Source organism: Primulina huaijiensis, chromosome 5 (genome assembly GCF_012295235.1).
Source record: "Primulina huaijiensis isolate GDHJ02 chromosome 5, ASM1229523v2, whole genome shotgun sequence".
NCBI classification, from domain to species: Eukaryota; Viridiplantae; Streptophyta; class Magnoliopsida; order Lamiales; family Gesneriaceae; genus Primulina; species Primulina huaijiensis.
Genome location: NC_133310.1, coordinates 22,112,742 through 22,132,816, shown reverse-complemented (window position 1 = coordinate 22,132,816; position 20,075 = coordinate 22,112,742). Strand labels below are relative to the sequence as shown.

Below are 20,075 nucleotides of genomic sequence, written 5' to 3'. Positions count from 1 at the left end.
TAAATTAATTTTATTTTAATATTTTCATTTATATTGATATATATTTTAAAAATTATTTAGTATAATTAGTATAATATTAAATTTGAAATAATCAATATAATAAGATACTTGAAAAACAAAAAAAGATTTAGGGTTGTGAAAAAAAAAAAAAAAAAAGATGGGAGTAGACCAACTTTAAAAGGTGGGGTTACCATTTCCGTGCTTATCTGCAGAAAAGATATCTTAGTTTTCAGGCCCTTTGGCATTGCTTTACCCCGGTTCATTCGTACACTGCCCCATCACTGCTTCACACCACCCCGGCGCCTTCGGTTGGGCGTGGAAGCCACGCGCCACCTCCGCACTTGGCATACCATACATCCGTAGGGGTTCGATCCCACCCCCTAATTGCCTCGATCTCACAGAAAGTTACATTATAAAGCCCACTACAACCTACCTCGGTGATCTTTATCTCTCACACGCTATCTTTTCTGGTCTTTCCTCTTGCTGGGTCCCTGGGATTTTTCTCCCGGTTGGGAACCTGCGCAAGCCTTATTCTGCACTGCATCTCTGTCTTTAACTGTTTCTTTAATACCCAGAACCAGGTAATAAACTAGGGCTCGTGTTATTCCCAACTGTAGCGTTTTCTCATGGCTCTACATGTGGGCGAAGGTAATTTCTGGCTGTCGTCGGAGTTTCTGACCGACGATGAGCTCTTAATGGGTTTCAAAACTGATAGAAGATTAAATCATTTTCGTCACGGATATGTCAACTCGTTCGGTTTGAGCTCGGATCTTAGTTCTCCTTCTGAATCGGTCTTCGGCGCAGCAGAGACTGAGAGCGATAAAGATGACTATGTCACAGGGTTAGCCCATGAACTTGCTTACGCTAATCTTGGAAACTCGAGCCTCTCTGCTGAAAACACCATGGTGGGATTGAGTACTTCGTATCTGTAATTTTTATTGTAAACTGTGTCCGATTTTTATTTTTTTATCTTTTGTTTTTGATAGGGTTGGAAGTTGTCTGGTTCACCTCAATCGACTCTCTGCAGTAAAGTGACGGCCTGCGAGTGCATGCCCGGGCTAAGCTGCGTTTCGCATGTTTCTGTTCCACCGGATGGCGCAAATGCTGCTGCATGGCATTCGTTGTTAGCGTCTGTAGAGAGGGGTGCCAGGATGAGATTAATCGAAGAAACCGCTGCCTTTTGTTCTGGAAATCCGACCTTTGCTCGTTCAAGAAAACCTGATACTACCGACCTGAAGCATGGTTCTGGGTTTTACCCGAATCAATCCCATGTTTCCTATCAACAATTGCAAGTAAGAGATTTCCCTTTCATGAAACAGCCTTTTCACTTGAAGTCATAATTTTATTTACTGTTTTGTATTTTTTTTTGCGGGCAATAGTTTCAGCAGTTGAAACAGCAGCTACAAGCGGGTAGCTACTCGGAGCAAGAGAAAATTGCTCACCAACAGATGGTACGGAATGTGAAGAAGAATGAAGGCTCAGGAAATCAGAGCATATCCCCGGAGTCTTGGCCGGACATCCAGCTTTGTCAACCACGACGGCAGCGTAGTTCTGGCATGAAGGCCCTTTTTCTTGGAGAAACCGAAACCAAAAGTAAAAGAACTGGAACTGGTGTTTTCTTTCCCAGAAACTTGGGAGCAACCCCGGTCGAAACTCGCAAGAAAACAGGTCTTTATAGTTTCCACCAAACATGCCCGCCATTAAATTCCAGATTCATCGTAACTGTGCACAATATTTGCTGAAGTACTAATTTTTTGGGTGGCAATTAATTCTTGGATAGGCAAAATCCTTCTTCTGTTGGTTATACGTTTAAATATTTCGTATCGCCCGTCTTCCGATCATTTATCGGTTGTTTCTTCTTTTTCTATAAAAATATTCTTGTGGTTTGTTCTTATTAAACTTCGAAATTTTGACTTCGTAGGATGCCCTGTTTTGCTACCAGACAGAGTGGTTCAAGCGTTGAACTTAAATCTAAAATCCATGGATCTACAGAGCCTTACCATAAGAAGTGGTAATGTGAAATGACCCTTCATCAACATTTGAGCAAAAAAGTTTTTCAGCGCAGTGAAATGTTCACAACTTACACTGAATCTGAGTTATTTTTATCAGATTTCTTGGAGTCAAATGCAGCTTTTAAGCATGGAAATAGAGTTTCAACGGCTGGACAGAGGAGAACTCTGCGAACAGTACCACCAGCAAGGATGGATCAAGAGCCCAAGCTCCCTCAAGATTGGACCTACTAATCAACCGTAACCCACCAAATATTTTGCCATTTTGAATATCCTTTTACGGAATTTGAAACTTCATTAGGTCTGATACATGAAGTAGAACTCTGATTAGCGATAAGTAGATGATTTGAAAAGAATAGCAATTTTAGCCTTTAGGTGATGATGGTTTCTTGGCAAACGGTAAAGATTTCCAGTTCTCGTTAAAATCTATGGTTAATAAACCAATCTTTGCTCTGAATTCACGTTACTTTTCCTGTCTCCGTCCAGTAATGCGATGGGTTTATTTATTTAATTTTTAATAATTATTAATCGTTATCGCCCACTCTCAGAGAGAAATTAATTAAATAATTTCGATCAACCAAATTTTTTAAAAAAATGACATTATGAAATATGTTTCAAATATATTTACGATGTCATTTTCTTAAAAAAAAGTTGAACGAGATTAAAAAAAAACTGTCCCGAGGAAGGGCAAGTGATGATTATTATTGTATTTTGTAGCAATATTATCTGCGAGTTTTACATTTCGTATATTTATCATGAAATGAAATGTATATCTTTAAAAATACATACGGCAGCGTGAAACAGTCTCATAATGAAATAAAACGAAAATGAATAATAATATTTTTAAAATTAAAAAAAATAATTTTTCATGAATATGATGAAGGAGATTTTTCTGAAATTTTTTTCATATGAATTATATTTAAAAAAAATTAAAATTATTCCTATATAGATATTTTTTTGATTAATTAATAATATAAAATTTTGGTGAGAGTTGTAACCAAAAGTTGAGATTTCATTAACTTTTTTAAATTTATATATAAAAAAACAAAACTATATATAAAAAATAATTATTAGCTATCGACCAAATAAACAGGGAAATGAATGTGTTTATCGATGCATGGGTAAGATCAAAAGCTTGCGCTGGGTGGCTTCTTTGACCATCGGGATTGCACATTGAATGTATTCAAAAAAATTGGTGGAAGAGATGGCAGTCCAGTACGAGCTTTTAAACGATACCATGGATGATTTAAATGATCAAGAAAAGCAAAACGAAAATGATGTTGATGTCCATGTTGAAAAATTACTATATAATTACCATAAAACAACATAAATGTCTATAAGTAATGTGGTGGTAACGAGAATGAGAGAAAAACAACTTATGAAAAACGTAAATCTTTTAATGTCGATCTTCAGAATATTTATGAGATGATGAATAAGTTTACAGATTATGCTGTTTCAGAATTATAATAAATTTTTCATAACCGTAATACTGAAAAATCTTATAAAGCTCAAGCCCCTAACTGGTATTTATACTAAGCAAAGAAGAAAGTAAAATGTGAAGAAAACAAAAACGTGTTTACAAAAGACGTGTTTACAAAAAAGCCCAATTATAATACTCCCCCTCAAGATGGAGAATATATATTCTGAATTCCCATCTTGATTAACAGGTCTTGAAGTCTTCCTGGAAGGAGGGATTTGGTGAAAATGTCGGCCAATTGCAAATGAGAAGCAATGTAGAAAACCTTGATAATACCAGCTTGTATTCTTTCACGTACAACATGGCAATCGATCTCGATGTGCTTTGTTCGTTCATGAAAGACTGGATTTGAAGCAATGTGTATAGCCGATTGACTGTCATTGAATAAGGCCACTGGACCAGCAATATGGACATGCAAATCTTTCAACAAACATAACATCCAGACCACTTCACAAGTGCCATTAGCCATGGACCTGTACTCGGCTTCAGCTGAAGATTTAGACACCGTATGTTGTTTCTTTGACTTCCAGGATATGATGGAATCTCCAAGAAGCACACAAAAGCCAGAAATTGATCTGCGAGTGTCCGGGCAAGCTGCCCAATCAGAGTCTGTGAATAAACTCAACTTAAGGGTGGATGATAAACTATAGAACAATCCTTGACCAGCTGTTCCTTTGATATACTTGAGCACCGAATAAACTGCTTGTAGATGTTTATCTCGTGGAGCGGCACAAATTGGCTAAGCTTGTTAACAGAATAGGCTAAATCAGACCGAGTGACTGTAAGATATAAGAGCTTACCAACCAATTTGCGATATAAAGATGAATCGGGAAGCAATTCACCGTCATCATGTATAAGTTTGAGATTAACATCCATAGGTGTTGTTCGTGGTTTGCACCCAAAAAGGCCGGTGTCAGTTAGCAGCTGCAAAGCATAGTGGCGTTGACAGATGTAAATTCCACGCTTTGATCTTGCAACTTCAATTCCAAGGAAGTATTTTAGATCACCTAAGTCTTTCAACTTGAACTGGTCATTAAGAAGTATCTTTAAGGCCCTTGCTTCTGCCTCATCATTTGTGGCTATAACTACATAATAAACGTAGACCAAAAATGCTATGAATGCATCTTTATGAGTTCGAGTGAACAAAGAGTGATCAGCATGTGATTGGACAAAACCAATACGAAGCAAAGTTGAGGACAACTTGGTATACCATTGCCGCGATGCTTGTTTAAGACCGTATAAGGACTTATGTAACTTGCATACAGCATGAGAAGGTGAGGACTCCCCCTTTATCTGATAGCCAGGAGGTAAGGACATATATACCTCTTTAGAAAGATCACCATGCAAGAAGGCATCGTTCGCATCCAATTGCATTAGGTGCCAGCCGTGTACAGCAGCTAAAGCTAACAAACTTTGAACGGTGACAAGCTTGGCAACATGGGAAAAAGTTTCAAAGTAGTCAATCCCTTCTTGTTGAGTACATCCTTTGGCCACCAAGCGAGCTTTATAACGTTCTAGAGTCCCATCAACCAGTAATTTGGCTTTATATACCCACTTACAACCCACAACACTTACCGGGTGGCAAAGAAACAATGGTCCAAGTCCCATTGCGTTCCAAGTCTTGCAATTCATCCAACATGGCTTGACGCCACTCCGGAGAAACAACAGCTTGAGAGTATGATTGGGGCTCAATAACAGTAGATATATTGTTTACAAATGCTCTATAAGTAGAAGATAATCTGTGGTCATTAAGCACATTCTTCAATGGATAGGCAGTAGAAGAAAGGATGGGAGAATTTACAGTGAAGCAATGATAATCTCGCAGGTGAGATGGTTGAAGTGAATGTCTACCGGAACGAGTGGAAGGAAGATGTTCACCATGGGCAGAGGAGGGGATTGGTTCAAGCTGAGTTGGCAAAACATTATCACAAAAGAAGTCATTATTGGGCATGCTTTGACTCTCAAAAATGAAGACACTCTCATGGAAAATGACATCACGAGATATGTATGTCTCATTTGTTTCTAGATTGAAGAGTTTATATGCCTTATAACCAGAAGGATAACCGAGGAAGACTGATTTTATGGCACGAGGAGAGAATTTGGTGCGTTGGCTCGACAGTGTGGAGCCATAACACAAACAACCAAAGGATTTGAGGTGTGTGTAATTAGGGGGTTTATGATACAACAACTCAAATGGAGATTTGTCATTCAAACGTGGAGAAGAAGTTCTGTTGATTAGATAAGTTGCGGTATTGATGCAATCGGTCCAATAGGATAAAGGAATGTGGGATTGAAACAACAAGGCGCGTGCAACGTTCAGAAGATGTTGGTGCTTGCGTTCCACAACAGAATTTTGTTGGGGATGTTCCACACAAGATTTATAGGAAATTATACCTTCTGATCTGAAGAACTCAGCAAAATTGAATTCATGGGCATTGTCTGATCTGACTGCCTTAATTTTGGTTCCAAATTGAGTAGAGACCAGCTTACAAAAATCAGGAAAGATGGTTAGTACATCAGATTTTATTTTCAGTAAATGAATCCAGGTAAATCGTGAATGATCATCAAGAATAGTGAGGAAATATTTATATCCTTCGATACTCAATGGATAGAAAGGATCCCATATATCAATGTGAACTAAATCAAAGGAAGAATCACGAATGGAATTATTTGAAAAGAATGGCAGTTTCTTTTGCTTGGACATATGACAAATGGAACAATCAAACAACTCATCATGTTTTATTGAATCAATACTTGAATTCTTTCCAATTACAGATAGTCTAGTAGAAGAGGGATGGCCCATACGGTAATGCCATAGTTTGTACTGAGTAAAGGAGACAGTACAGACAGTTGGAGATAGACTTGATGGATCTAGGACATATAGGTTGCCAACTCGTTTACCCGTCCCAATCATCCTGCCCTTGGTAAGAACCTGAATGTGACAAGAATCAGAAGAAAAGGACACAGAACAATGCATTTTTTTGGTTAATGCACTGATAGATATGAGATTAAAATGGAAAGCAAGGACACACAACACATCCTCAAGTATGAAGTCAGGGGACAAATGAACTGATCCTATATGTGTTGCTGGTGTGTTGGAGCTGTCTGGAAGAGTGACTTTAGAGGAAACAGGTGTCGATGTGTGATACATGGATAATGAGCAACAAATGTGGTGAGTGACACCAGTGTCTAACACCCAACGTGTGTGAATGTTAGAGAGGAGATTGAGACATGAAGGAAATGTACCGTTGAAACAAGAAACTGAAGCCTCACAATTCTCATGTTGCTGTGAATCCGAAGAAGGGCCACAGCCAATTTGAAGTTGAGAACTCAAGAATGCAATGAGCTGTTGACAATGTTCTGGACTCAATGCATTTCCAGCATGGTTCACAACCTTCTCAGGAAGACATGTTGCACCTTGAACTTGATTAACATGCATCTTAGTGTCATTCTGTTTATTTTTGTGCCTCGGATGTCCCGGCGGATATCCATGTGTCTTATAGCATTTATCCACAGTGTGACCTAGAATATTATAGTGAGAACACATAGGTCTATTATCAATTTTGTTACCTCGTCCGTCTTTACCACCGAAAGTGCCTTTGACAGAAGCAACGTGAGGTGAATGAAAAGGCATGGAGGATTTATTCATGGGTGAGCTGAACACATCAGAGTGAATGGAGCGTTGTCTCTCATCTTGCATGACTAATGAGAAAATCTTCGAGATGATATGCAATGGATCCATCATAAGGATTTTAGCTCGATTTTGAGCATAGGACTCATTCAACCCCATTAGGAATTGCATACTGCACTCATGGTTGTGGTAGTTGATCCAATCCTTTATAGCGCCACACTTACACACTGAAACTGGTTGAAGTTCTTTCAGCTCATCCCAAAGTGTTCTCATTCGCGTGTAATATGTACTAACATCCATAGAGCCTTGCTGCAATCCATTTAGCAACTTCTTTATTTGAAAGATGCGAGGAGCATTACTCTGTTGAAAGCGATCTCGCAGATCGATCCAGATTTCATGCGCCGTCGGGAAATACAGTAGACTATCAGCAATTTCTCGATTAACGGAGTTCAAAATCCATGATATTACCATACTATTGCATCTCAACCAAGATCCGTACATAAGATCATCAGTAAGAGGTCGCGAGAAGCTACCATCGACAAATCCAAGCTTGTTTTTGGCTGTCAAAGCCATTGACATAGCACGATTCCAGGTATTATAATTCGTACATGTAAGAGCATGGGACACCAGATTCAATCCTGGATGATCACCATTGTGCAAATAGAACGGGTTGCTTGAATCTTCCATCGACGCTCGAGCAGCAGCTTGATTATTCGAAGCTTGACCACCTTTGGCCATTGAAGGATTTGGTGCGGATTATTGCTCTGATACCATTTCAGAATTATAATGAATTTTTCATAACCGTAATACTGAAAACTCTTACAAAGCTCAAGCCCCTAACTGGTATTTATACTAAGCAAAGAAGAAAGTAAAATGGGAAGAAAACAAAAACGAGTTACGTGTTTACAAAAAAGCCCAATTATAATATGCTGATTGTAGATTGTCACATATTTCAGGTTTTTAGTTTAATTTTATTTCAAAATTTGAAGAAACCATTAAATTTTTCTTTAACTTGTATTGATAAAGAATAGAAATAATTGTACGCATTATTATAGTTCATTAATCCACAAATGAGTACAAGTAGATTAAAGCTTAACATAAATAAAATCAAATGTTACCATTATTAACAATTGTTTTTTTGGGTAAAGTTACAGTTAAAATTTTCTAAGATAAATAAAAGCTAAAATAGTGGTCCTCCGAGTTTAATGAAAGAACCTTGCTTCCTCTCTTTTTTTCTTTCACTTTTTTTTTCGAAAAAGATGTGATGTTAATGGAAATCGCTTACTTTTGGATGTTGGTATAATTAAAGACAGAGACATCGTCACAATTATTTTTAACAAAATAAATATTTTATTTGAATCATGCATAAAAAATATTAATTTTATTTTAAAAATATTAATTTTTTATTATAAATATTGTTAGAATTGATTAAAAACACACATATTTTATTAAATTTTTTTAATGGTTTCTAATTAGTATAATAATAATTACTACCATCATAATTTTCCATCTGGCCAAGTGGTTTTCGCTTTTTTTAAAGTGATGTATATTTATATCAAACCCTATTTTTTAAATAAAAGGAAAAAAAGTAGGACCGTGAAGGTTGCTCAACGACCATAGGAAATTATTAACTATTCTTTAAGGTTGTTATGCCAATAAAATTGAAATTTTAAAACTGTAATAATTTTTCATCATTTATGGTTTGTTCAACTCGTTATTTTTTTCATTTGAATTAAATTATTTATTTTTTATTTTTATTTTATGCTCTTTCACTTATTATTGTTCAACCAATTATAATCGATCAATAAAATTTAGGATAAATTTAGATATATAATATTTTGCTTAAATCACTTCAACTTTTAAAATTAAAAAACAGTTTTGACGTTTGAATAATGTGAGAAATGCAAAAAAAAAAAAAAAAAAAAAAAAAAAAAAGCAAAAAACCAACGTAGTTAACTAGTTATGTCGTTTCTATGTAGCGAGCAGTGCACCTTCATTAGGTGTACACAAAATTTATACCAATTTAAATAATATCATTCATTTTAAAATAATAATTTCGATAATTCTTTTTTCTGCTCTTTAATGTTATCATATAATCATCATATATTTTCTTTTAATTTAATTTAATAATAATTTACATACATGTCAGGCAATTGATTTTCAAAGTGTGGAGGCTGGAGCTACCCTTTGTTAGGCGGGGGTCGAATTTGAAAATATCATAGAAATTTCATTTCATTTTTTAAAATTACATAATGTATTTATTTTGATGAAGATATATATTCCGTCCTTTTTTTATGAGTTTAAATTCCTTTTTTTTTAAAAATGAGAATTCAAAGTCGGTACTCATGAGTTCGCACCAGATAAACCATCGGGCTGAACACAATAGCCTATAAACTAGATGAACTAAGTTAACCATACTAATCAAGTTAAAATTTCCTCTTGATTTATTTCGGGTTTTCAGGATTAGAGTGTGCTTGACTATGTATTAAAACATATCGGAGAGTCTACTAAAAAAACACATAATAAACCCTCGAAAATAAATATTTTTGTTGATATTTTATGACATACATGATACATTCAAATCTGTAACCTACATTCAAAGTTCTCAAGTAAAAAAAAGGAAAAGAAAAAAAGAAATCTTTCTTTCAGATTACTTTTAGGTAAAAACTTGTGTGAGATGGTCTCACCGATTGTATTTTATGAGACAGATATCTTATTTGGGTCATCTATTAAAAAATATTATTTTTTATGCTAAGAGTATTATTTTTTATTGTGAATATCGGTAAGATTGACCCGTCTCACTGATAAAAATTCATGAGATCGTCTCGAAAAGACCTAATATTCTTTCTAATAGATTTTTATTATCTGAATATGTTTAATAGATATATTTAAGATCCAAAATGGAATTTATTTCTTGAATCAAATCTGGATATCCAAACACGGTGTTAGAGAGCAGTCACCGTTCCCTGGTGCGTACCTTCCAACGTCTTTCACCTAATCAATGGCTTTATCTTACACCACTTAGATTATTGCCTCGGGTTGTTCGGCATTATATGTGCTCTAGTTTTACCCTTGCACGGCTTCTGCATATACTCGTGATTTGGCTATTATACTGGAGTTTCGGAGCAAGTTGCTAGTTCTTGGAATTCCAGGAGAAAATGGCTGTTGTTGATGAATCAGAGCAAGAATTTAAACCCCAGAAGAAAAAGATAGATTCTGAAGATGACAAAAGGCTCGCCCGACCCTTTTCATTTTCTCTCAATTTTTTCATTTTCGTAAGTTTTGCGGGTTCTGACGCCTGAGTATGTTGTGTAGGAAGAAGAAAATTACGCCTGGAAGTTTGATGAAAGCTTTGATAAGGCCTGGAAGCGGGGAAAGACATCCTACCGATGGTGATCAGGTTTGGTTTGTGCCATTCTTTGTCTTTGATGCTGGTATTTGATAGAAATCGACAAATTTCTGAGATAGTATCTGTTAGTTTTTAACTAATGATATTGGGAATTTGGGATTTTGACAAGTTCCCAGTATCAAAGTTGTTGGGGAATCGATTTCTTGAGGTATATAAGAAAGAGATCTCGTAAATAATTACGGCCTTGTTCTATATTTTGCAGGTTATATATCACTGCACAGTTCGGACTTTAGATGGGGTGGTTGTCGAGTCAACACGTGCAGAGATCGGAGGTGAGTTCATGCTACTGCATTTTTTTCCCTTTATCTATCAATTTCTGTTGCTTTAGTAAATTTATATGGTGCTTCAAGGTTCAGACTGTAAACCTATATGGAATGAAATAACCTCGAAGTCATGTGTCTTGTATTTCAGGCAATGGTACACCAAAGAGGCAGGTGTTGGGTAAAAGTAAGGTGATACTGGGATTGTTAGAAGGGATTCCAACAATGTTGCACGGTGAAGTTGCGATGGTATGCTCTGAAACCTTTTCTTGTCAATGAAATTAATAGCGAGTGTGCTGCCTGTTAACGAGACTTATGTGGGTGTTTATAGCGTGCAATCGTGCATCGCCATGTTTGAGGTGAATGAGCTCACTCTTGCGTATTTGTGGTTTTGGATATCCTCACATTTTTTTTGTCTTGTTACACTTGTCCATATTGATAAAGACACCTCTCTCATTTACGTTAGTTACAAATTTAAATCATGCGAATCGAAAAGAAATTCATATAATTTGGGGGGGTTTGCAAGATTAAAAAGACAATTGACGATGTCAATGAATAATCTAATAGTTTTCAGTCTGACTTGTCGATAGGTTTTTTGGTGCTTTTCCTATAAATCCATTTTTCACTTTTTAAATAACATGTTTTCTATGTACTTTTGTATCGGTGAAATCGTTTTTCTTAGCATCTCACTGTTGTTTTGCTGATGTTCACAGTTTTGTACTAGTTCTTCTGTCTTTTGAAAGCTGTTTTATCTTCCACCTCTTATTTTCTGTAATAATAAACACAATGGCCATAAAAAGTTATTAGTATTTATTAGGTCATCGGATGAAATAGAGAGCGATGCTCAAATTAAAGGAATCCTATGCATTGGGGTTATGGTCATTTGTGCTCTTATAAATCGTGATATGTGTACGTCCTATTTCATTTTGACATTATGTAATCTCTGATGTCAGTTCAAGGTTAAACCTGAGCTGCATTATGGCGAGGAGGATTGTCCAGTTTCAGCTGCCGATGGATTTCCAAAGGATGCCGATCTTCATTTTGAGATTGAGCTGATTGATTTCTGTAAAGTCAAGGCAAGACTTAATAATTTCCTCTCAAGCAGTGGCTAAATTTCATTCTAAGTTTTATGAAGTGTGATATCTTACAATGTGTTCGTGTTAATAAATTTTTGTTTTGTAACACTTTTTCTTTTCAACTCTCTGCAACCTGTTAAATTTATCTTCTCAGGCGTCTGATCCCAATGTTGCTTCTTATGATTTTCCAAAACACAATGTTCGGCCATTTTTTTTGAAAATTTGAAAGTTCTATCTTATGTTTATTGTATATTATTTTGTGCCTTCATTTTTTTCAGGTTATCACCGAAGATTTAGGTGTCTTAAAGAAGGTAATTTTTTTTACTTTATAATGCTTGTTCCTTTGATTAACTGAATTGAATGTGCTATGGTGTTTACTTTCATCAAACATTTGGCGAAATACTAAATTATCTTTTGTTACTTTATTCTCTCTTTAAGACCTAAATGCGATATGAAACACTTATAACTCTGCACCTGAGCAGTTTCAATTTGATCTCTCATTTCTTCTACAAGAAAATATCAACCGCATAAATAAAGAATACAACCCAAATTTGTAACATGTAATGAATGCTCTTTTGTCAAGTTAGTGCTTTGTAAGATTATGGCATTCAATATACAAACCGATGTTCTGGATATTAATTGAAACATAAAGTTGATTTATTTCATTTCTTTCAATAGGTAACACAGGAAGGACAAGGTTGGGAACAACCTAGAGAGCCCTATGAAGTTAAAGCTTGGTATGGAATTTCTCTTCCTCTTTCTTTCTCTTTCTCGTTTGCATTCATTTTGTATTCCCCTAGAGAATATGGTGGAGGGTTCTAGTTAATGTTCTTTATGAAGGCTACAATGCACTTTTATCTTTGTTTTTACACTTCACATGATTGAACTTATGGACATAATACTAGGATTTCAGCGAAGTCGGGAGATGGAAACTTGATTTATAGTCATACTGAAGGACAACCATTTTTCTTTACATATGGAAAATCCGAGGTACATTCCCTATGCTGTACTTCTAAATGATTCCATTTGTTGTAGATTTTGACAGTACTTGGTCTTCTGTATCCTTTCTCTGTATTCTCTCTTTTGTGAAATCTGACCGGTAATACCTTCTTAAATTTTTCTATGGCTTTGATCTCGGTGAATTCTATTTTTGATACTCCCAAGTTTCCCAAGTTTCTAGGAAAGTTTTGGTATATTACGATGTCATGTTCGAATTTTGAGATAAGAATATGAATTCAATGTTCAAACTGTCATGTTCATTGTTGTTTCTTAGCTAGGTCACAAAAGGTCTTGAGATGGGAATTGGAACAATGTCAAGGGGCGAAAAGGCAGTAATATATGTCAATAAGCAGTATATCACTCAAGGTCCTCTGATTCCCTTGGTAGAAGGTATTGCAGAAGTCCACTTTGAGGTGGAGCTGGTACACTTTGTGCAGGTAAACACATGATACTTTATGAAATTGTAGTTATCTTCCAGTCATTCATTAATGTGGGAAGAGAGATTATTGATTTGAGATTAGCATGATACCGCAAAAATTTCAAGGAACAACTTGTTTGTGTCGATGAATTCTGTGACATATCGTTACATTTCAAAGATTTAGCACATTTCCATACCCATTTAATTTTGTTATTAACTTTGGAAAGTTCATAGATCCCTTATAGTTTTAAGTTCCTTTGAGATGATTGAGTTTGGATTTATAGGTGCGGGATGTGCTTGGTGATGGACGCTTAATAAAACGCCGGATTCGTGATGGAAGAGGTGCTGCTTCAAAATTTTCAGAAATTCTAGAACTAGAATGGTCCAACTGCTTGTTTCTGCGATTCCATTAGGGAATTTTAGTTACTGCAGAAAATTGCACACAAAGACGTCATTCCTAAAGCTTTTTTCACGCAATTTTAGTCACTAAAGCTCACGCTAACAATTAAGATATTCCAGCGCGCTGTGCCTTTGGGGTTGTTTAATTCATCTATTTGTTCCATTTATTCTCTTTGCTTCTATCCTCTGTATGTGTTTTGGGAGCCATTTAGATTGATTCTTGATTTCTTTATAATTAATTGGAATCTACTTTCTTTGTTTCTTATAAAAAAAAAAAATTGGAATCTACTTTCCATTTCTATTGATCAGGTGAATTTCCTATGGATTGTCCACTTCAAGACAGTCTGCTACATGTTCACTACAAAGGAATGCTTCTAAATGAGGAAAAAACTGTTTTCTATGATACAAGAGTTGATAATGATGGCCATCCTTTGGAATTCAGATCAGGAGAAGGGCTTGTAAGCCACTTTTAAGATCTAGTATCATAACTTGGCCTATGTGGATATTAATGCCTCTTCTCATTCTTTCATTTTTTTTGTTGTCATAAAGAGAGGCCAAATGTGCAATTGCTTCTTTCTTATGGTCTTTTTGCTTATTCGGGTACTCATGGCGGGCTTTGAATGCTAGGTACCAGAAGGGTTTGAAATGTGCACCCGACTAATGTTACCTGGAGAGATAGCGCTAGTGACATGCCCCCCTGATTATGCTTATGACAAGTTTCATAGGTCAACTCTTAGCATAACAGTACTGACTTTTTTATATAATAATATGTTTGGAAATAGTGCCTAAAACATAGCAGGTTTATTATCAAGTTCTCATATTAGTTTTTTCCTTTTATTTTGTAAACTAACCTAGGTTTTTATTTTCCCGCTTTTCCTTTTTACATTAACAGGCCAGATAAAGTACCCGAGGGATCCTATGTTCAATGGGAGATTGAGCTTCTTGATTATGAGAAGCGGAAGGTGTGGAAATTTAACTCCATAGAAAGAAAACTATGAAGTGAACTAGGATTCTATGCCAATGTGCTAATTTTGAATCGAATAGTATAAAATTTTGAATGGTTTTTATTTATTTACATGTGTGATTTAAGTATTAATTGGTTGATATGAATACAATGGCATACACTGGTAAAGAAATGTCACAGATTTTTATGATAGAAGCACATAGTGCATGCAAAGTGTAAGCAAATGTCATGCCTTGAACCCGGCTTGCCACAGCGTGGTTGCGTTGTGACTTCTCTAGCAACTACTCTATTCCTGTTTTGATTTACAATAATATTAATACAAGTTGTTATAAGAGTTATTATAACCTCTTGTAAATCATTTCAGATATCCATTTTAACAAGACAAGATAAGAATAATACAATCACCTTTTCTTTGGAACACGACTTTATCGTCTTGGATCACTCGTCGATCCACAAACACTAAGAATGTAAAGGTAGGTGGCTCTTACAAGGTCAAGAGATGACTTCTGAGCAATTATCTCCTCTGTGCTGCAATCGATCAGAATCTCTTATACAATTCCGTCATGTCATGAGCATAGATTTGCCTGAACATGACTGTACATGTGTTCCTCTAGCAACTTTTGCGTCTTCGCCATCGCTGGGACAGAAGTATTTTAGTAACGAGGGATCATGATGACCTCATGAAGTCACACAGAGAAAAATTGTAACTACAAACTCTTAGAATTTACTTGGAGAACTAATTGAACTAAAGCTGTATCTCTTGATTGAGGAATAACCTGTCTGGCTCATTATGCTGTCGTTTTATGCTTTTGGCTGAAGCTGCCTCCAATTATGCTTGTTTTTAATTGAATCTTTGCTGCAGGACTGGACTGGTATGAACTTTAGACAAATAATGGACGAAGTTGAGAAGATTAAAAGCACGGTAAATATTTCTGATTAACAAGTCTTCAGGTTTTTTATCTGACAGAGAAAGAATGGGAGAAAGTCTTCCATGTATAGCTATGAGCACTTCACTTACACCTTGAGATAAAATTTATTCTTCAAGTGATTTATCAATTCAGGAACCCTAGTTTATAAAGGTATCCTTTAGGGAAGCTGTTTTATTTTTTAAAAAAGACTATTCGGCTAATATTTGGACAGAACTGAAGCACTAAGCATGCATGCAACTGTCTAGCATTTTCTAATTGACAAAGCTTATTATGTCTACACACTCTATAGCAAACAGTTAGATTCACTAAAGTGTTCAAGCAGAAGTTTCATGTAAAATGAGTTTGAGAACTAATCAATCAGTCATAGTATACAAATTTCTGGTGAATTTATATCCTTTGAGATAGTGCATTTGTTAATTGAGTACCTCCTTGGTATATTCCCTAGTTAAGTCCATGCTCGGATGAATGGTTTCTGCCTTTGTCATTTACTGCATTTTAAGACATAAAACCTTATTGAAATTTATAATTTTATTTTGGAATCAAATGGTTTTATATTGGAGCTTTCTTACAGCTGAAATATAGTATTGATTGGCCTCTGATATTTTCAGGGCAACAGGCTATTCAAAGAAGGCAAATATGAACTTGCCAAGGCAAAATATGACCATGTATTTTTTCAATCTCTTAACTTCAGTTGATGAAATATGTTGAACATTATTGGAAAAAATCTTTTCTGCTATTTGTTCTATGCTGATTGTAATTTATGTTCGTCTTAATTGAGTTTCTTTTGGCATCACCAAAAATTTCCTATCTCCTCATCCAACTGATTACTTTGGTGGTTCGGGTGACACAATATGAACATGTTCTTTTTTGTTACTTGTAGTTTTCATTACAATATTCAATTTACCTGAGGTCAATTTGGCGTTTCCTACAGCTTGTAGCTTAAATTTTATCGTCCATTCCACTTTGTAATGACCATTTGTAGTGTAGCATGTGCTGAACTCCTATCACTACTTGTCAGGACCCATTATTAGAGTCTCAGTACTTAATCATTCCGAGTCTCTCATAATGCTATTCAGTTTAATTTTCGTATTGAGAGTGCCCTACTTTCTATCATCGGCAATTTTATTTTCTGTTTGCACTAAAGATATCAAGAAAATTTGATTTGGGCAAGATGTAATGTTTGTGAGAGTCCTTAGTCACACATATAACCCCCTGGTTATAACTCGTAACAAACATTTTATGAGTTTTTTTTAATTTGGATATGCATATTCTATTTCTGTTTTCTTTATTCTTTTTCATGAAAATCACGCCATTACTGTTACAGGTGCTTCGGGAGTTTAATCACGTAAATCCTCAAGATGATGATGAGGGGAAAGAATTTTCTGAGACAAGAGTATGTTTTAGATTTCTGACTAATTATTCTGTACTCCATTGTATTTTTTAAATTAAAATTTGTGGAGATTATCTCTAGTTTCGCGAAGTTAATTTGTTTATTTAGATGTATTGGTTCCTTGGTGATTTATTTTCTCATTTAATATTTCTTGAAGAATTTGTTGAATCTCAATGTGGCTGCATGCTATCTGAAAATGGGTGAATCCAGGAAGTCACTTGAAGCATGCAATAAGGTAATATTAAAGTCTTTATACTTAAATTCCTTCAATTTATTTTGTGGGAAAGATGTATGTTCTTATGCCGCATGCTAATAACTTATTCTAGATTGGCATTATTACAGCCATAATCCACATTGTCCAAAAGTTTAGATTCTCAAGAATAATGTATTTCTAATTTATGTTTTTGCATTCATCATGCGCAACCATGTTATGTATTCTATGTAGAGCTTTGAGTTAGGTAGTTTTCACGTTGATTGCTTTACAATTGTTTTGGATGATTGGAAATTTTTTTTCTCCATGCATGCAAATTAACTTTGGTTTCATATCTTTTCTAGTTTGCATTTTGTAGGGAATGAATATGTGATGTTGCTGATCACGTATTGTTCTCTTTGTGAACTTTCTTCTTCAAGACTATGTCATCCATATGAGAGACCCTTTGAACATTAGTCACTTTAAAAAGGTTCCACAGGTCTTGATCTTCATTTCAATCATGTTATACAGGTGTTGGATGCAAATCCTGTTCACGTCAAAGCTCTCTACCGCCGAGGAATGGCATACATGTCAGCTGGAGATTTTGAAGAAGCTAGAGCTGATTTTAATAAGGTAATGCTGCTGCATGTATGTATTGGTCAAATTTCATATTTCAGTTGTGTAAGATGTTTCATTCTTAACTTACTCAAATTTTTACCTCATTTTTGTTAACATTCTTTTTCTAAATTACATTTCACGACCCACCCTTCTAGATGACCACCGTCGATAAACCATCGGAATCAACTGCAAAGGCGGCCCTTCTCAAACTTAACAAAGAGGAGCAGGTTGGCCACGAGAACAATTTCTAATTCTGTGCGAGAATGATCTAGTTTAACTAATTTCTATCCCTATTTGAGCAGGAGGTTCACATAAGGGCTCGTAGACAATTCAAGGGATTGTTTGACAAGAAACCTGGCTTGATTTCTGAGGCGGGTGACATTGATACACAACAAATTTCTTCTGAAATGCCTGAGATCGATAATCGGGATGTTTTAGATGGTGATAGCGAACATCTTCTTCCGGCCAATGCTCCTCTACCCCGTACGAACTTGTGGTCCAGATTGTGGCCTACCAGCAGAAGGCTTTTTACAGCTCTTGGATTGGATCGATGCACCATATTGTGAGTTGGTTTCTTGATCTTTGTTCCTTTTATATGCATGCCCTCAGTTGACTGAACCTAGGAACCGCAGAATGCCACTTTCATGGAAGTTTTCCCTCGTGGTTTCTACACATATATATAGTTCTTTTGTTGAGTGTAACCCATAATTTTGTGATGAATCTTTTAGCAAGAACACAGTAGAGAAACCACCCACAAGCATTTCTTGTAGAGTATATCAAGCGTCGATGCATTAAAAGTTTGGAATAAAGGAGCAAAGCACAATAAAAACAAAAGCTTCTAAAAAAAATACAATAATAACAAAAGGTAAAGATGATTAAAGTGGGGATTTAACCCTTTATTAAATCATACGATATTCGTGTCGTATGATCCACTTTGCTAGAGTAATTTTGATCTTTTCTAGAGAAAATTTCAAATATAAAATGCTTGTGGTTGTGGTATTTCCCTCGTGAATCTATTTCACAATTTTTCATTCCAAAAAATTCAAAGTTTCCAAAATTAAGATTTTTATCAATCAAGCAATCAGTTATAGATAACTTTTTTTATCCTTTATATATGAGTAACATGTCTGAGCGCGACTTATTTTGCCTACAATTGATAGGAAAAAAACGATATGATTTAATATTAGTGGAAATAATTATTTGAATTAAAATTTCGATTTATATAACTATATTTTTTAAAGAAAATAAGTTGCTTTGCAAATATTAGTTATTTTCTTAAACATTAATAAAATATTGGTATATCATTTTCACACTTGGTTACTTATGTTAATCTAACAAAGACTAAATCAACTGTTTGATACATGATTTACGATTTATTTGATTATTTTAAAAATATATAAGTTAATGAAAAAATTTGAGTTAAAGTTAATAAATGGTATTTGAGGAACAAAAACAATATATTTTAACACTTGGGGTTTTTTGGCATTAAAATTATTTTGTTGGGTTTCAAGACAAAATTGCTTGCATGTAGCAATGATTAACTGGTCTCTTGATCCTGTTTGGCTTTTTTTTTTTTATAAATTATATATATACTCTAATAAATATTGAAACCATCCACATCATGAACAACAATAATAAATAATAAATAAATGAGTATGTCTATTATGAGATAGTCTTACAAATTTTTATCTGTGAGATGGATTCACCCTATCGATATTTACAATAAAAAATAATATTCTTAGTATAAAAAGTAATATTTTTTCATGGATGATCCAAATATAAGATTCGTCTCACTAAATACGATTCGTGAGATCGTTTCACACAAATTTTTGTCTAAATGAATAAATAAATATATATGGGATAAAAAAGAACGTGCATGTCCAATCAAATTATTCCAATAATTGGCGACCAATAGTACAAAAGCCACCTCCATTAAGTGCAAATATTCTCTTATGCTTTTTAAGATGTCGAGGTACTGGAATAATGAAACATTGTAATTTTGTTTTCTCGGCTGTAAATCAACTGTTAGCAATTAATGAATTAATGGCATTTAGCACCATTCTTGTCTTTCTCTGTCATCACAAGAATATGTGATACAATTTTATATGTTAATTTTACCAGACTAATTTTTTTTATTTGTGTTACTCATAAAATTATTGTTTTTTATGCCAAAAATATTATTTTTTATTGTAAGTATAAGCAGTATTGACCTGCGTACGAATAAAAATCCGTAAAACTGTCTTACAAAATATATACTCCTCAATGATCTGCAAGTCATTGTTATTATATCCTAATAACATTATATC

General features: G+C 34.9%; 2 protein-coding genes across 2 annotated transcripts; both read left to right on the top strand.

Moving 5' to 3' along the window:
• Window positions 1-237: 237 nt before the first annotated feature.
• LOC140977199 (uncharacterized) lies at window positions 238-2,459 on the top strand. The gene is made up of 5 exons (XM_073441846.1): window positions 238-905; window positions 987-1,292; window positions 1,380-1,668; window positions 1,922-2,011; window positions 2,110-2,459. Exons 1-5 carry the CDS (start codon window positions 627-629, stop codon window positions 2,241-2,243), a joined length of 1,098 nt encoding a protein of 365 aa, XP_073297947.1. The 5' UTR covers window positions 238-626; the 3' UTR covers window positions 2,244-2,459.
• Window positions 2,460-10,029: 7,570 nt separating this feature from the next.
• Window positions 10,030-18,529, top strand: LOC140977198 (peptidyl-prolyl cis-trans isomerase PASTICCINO1-like). Its single transcript, XM_073441844.1, has 20 exons — window positions 10,030-10,349; window positions 10,433-10,517; window positions 10,729-10,798; window positions 10,938-11,035; window positions 11,740-11,862; window positions 12,141-12,173; window positions 12,541-12,599; window positions 12,768-12,852; window positions 13,140-13,298; window positions 13,564-13,621; window positions 13,988-14,136; window positions 14,306-14,403; window positions 14,571-14,640; window positions 15,505-15,564; window positions 16,180-16,236; window positions 16,896-16,964; window positions 17,119-17,196; window positions 17,683-17,784; window positions 17,925-17,996; window positions 18,072-18,529. Exons 1-20 carry the CDS (start codon window positions 10,276-10,278, stop codon window positions 18,333-18,335), a joined length of 1,863 nt encoding a protein of 620 aa, XP_073297945.1. The 5' UTR covers window positions 10,030-10,275; the 3' UTR covers window positions 18,336-18,529.
• Window positions 18,530-20,075: the final 1,546 nt, after the last annotated feature.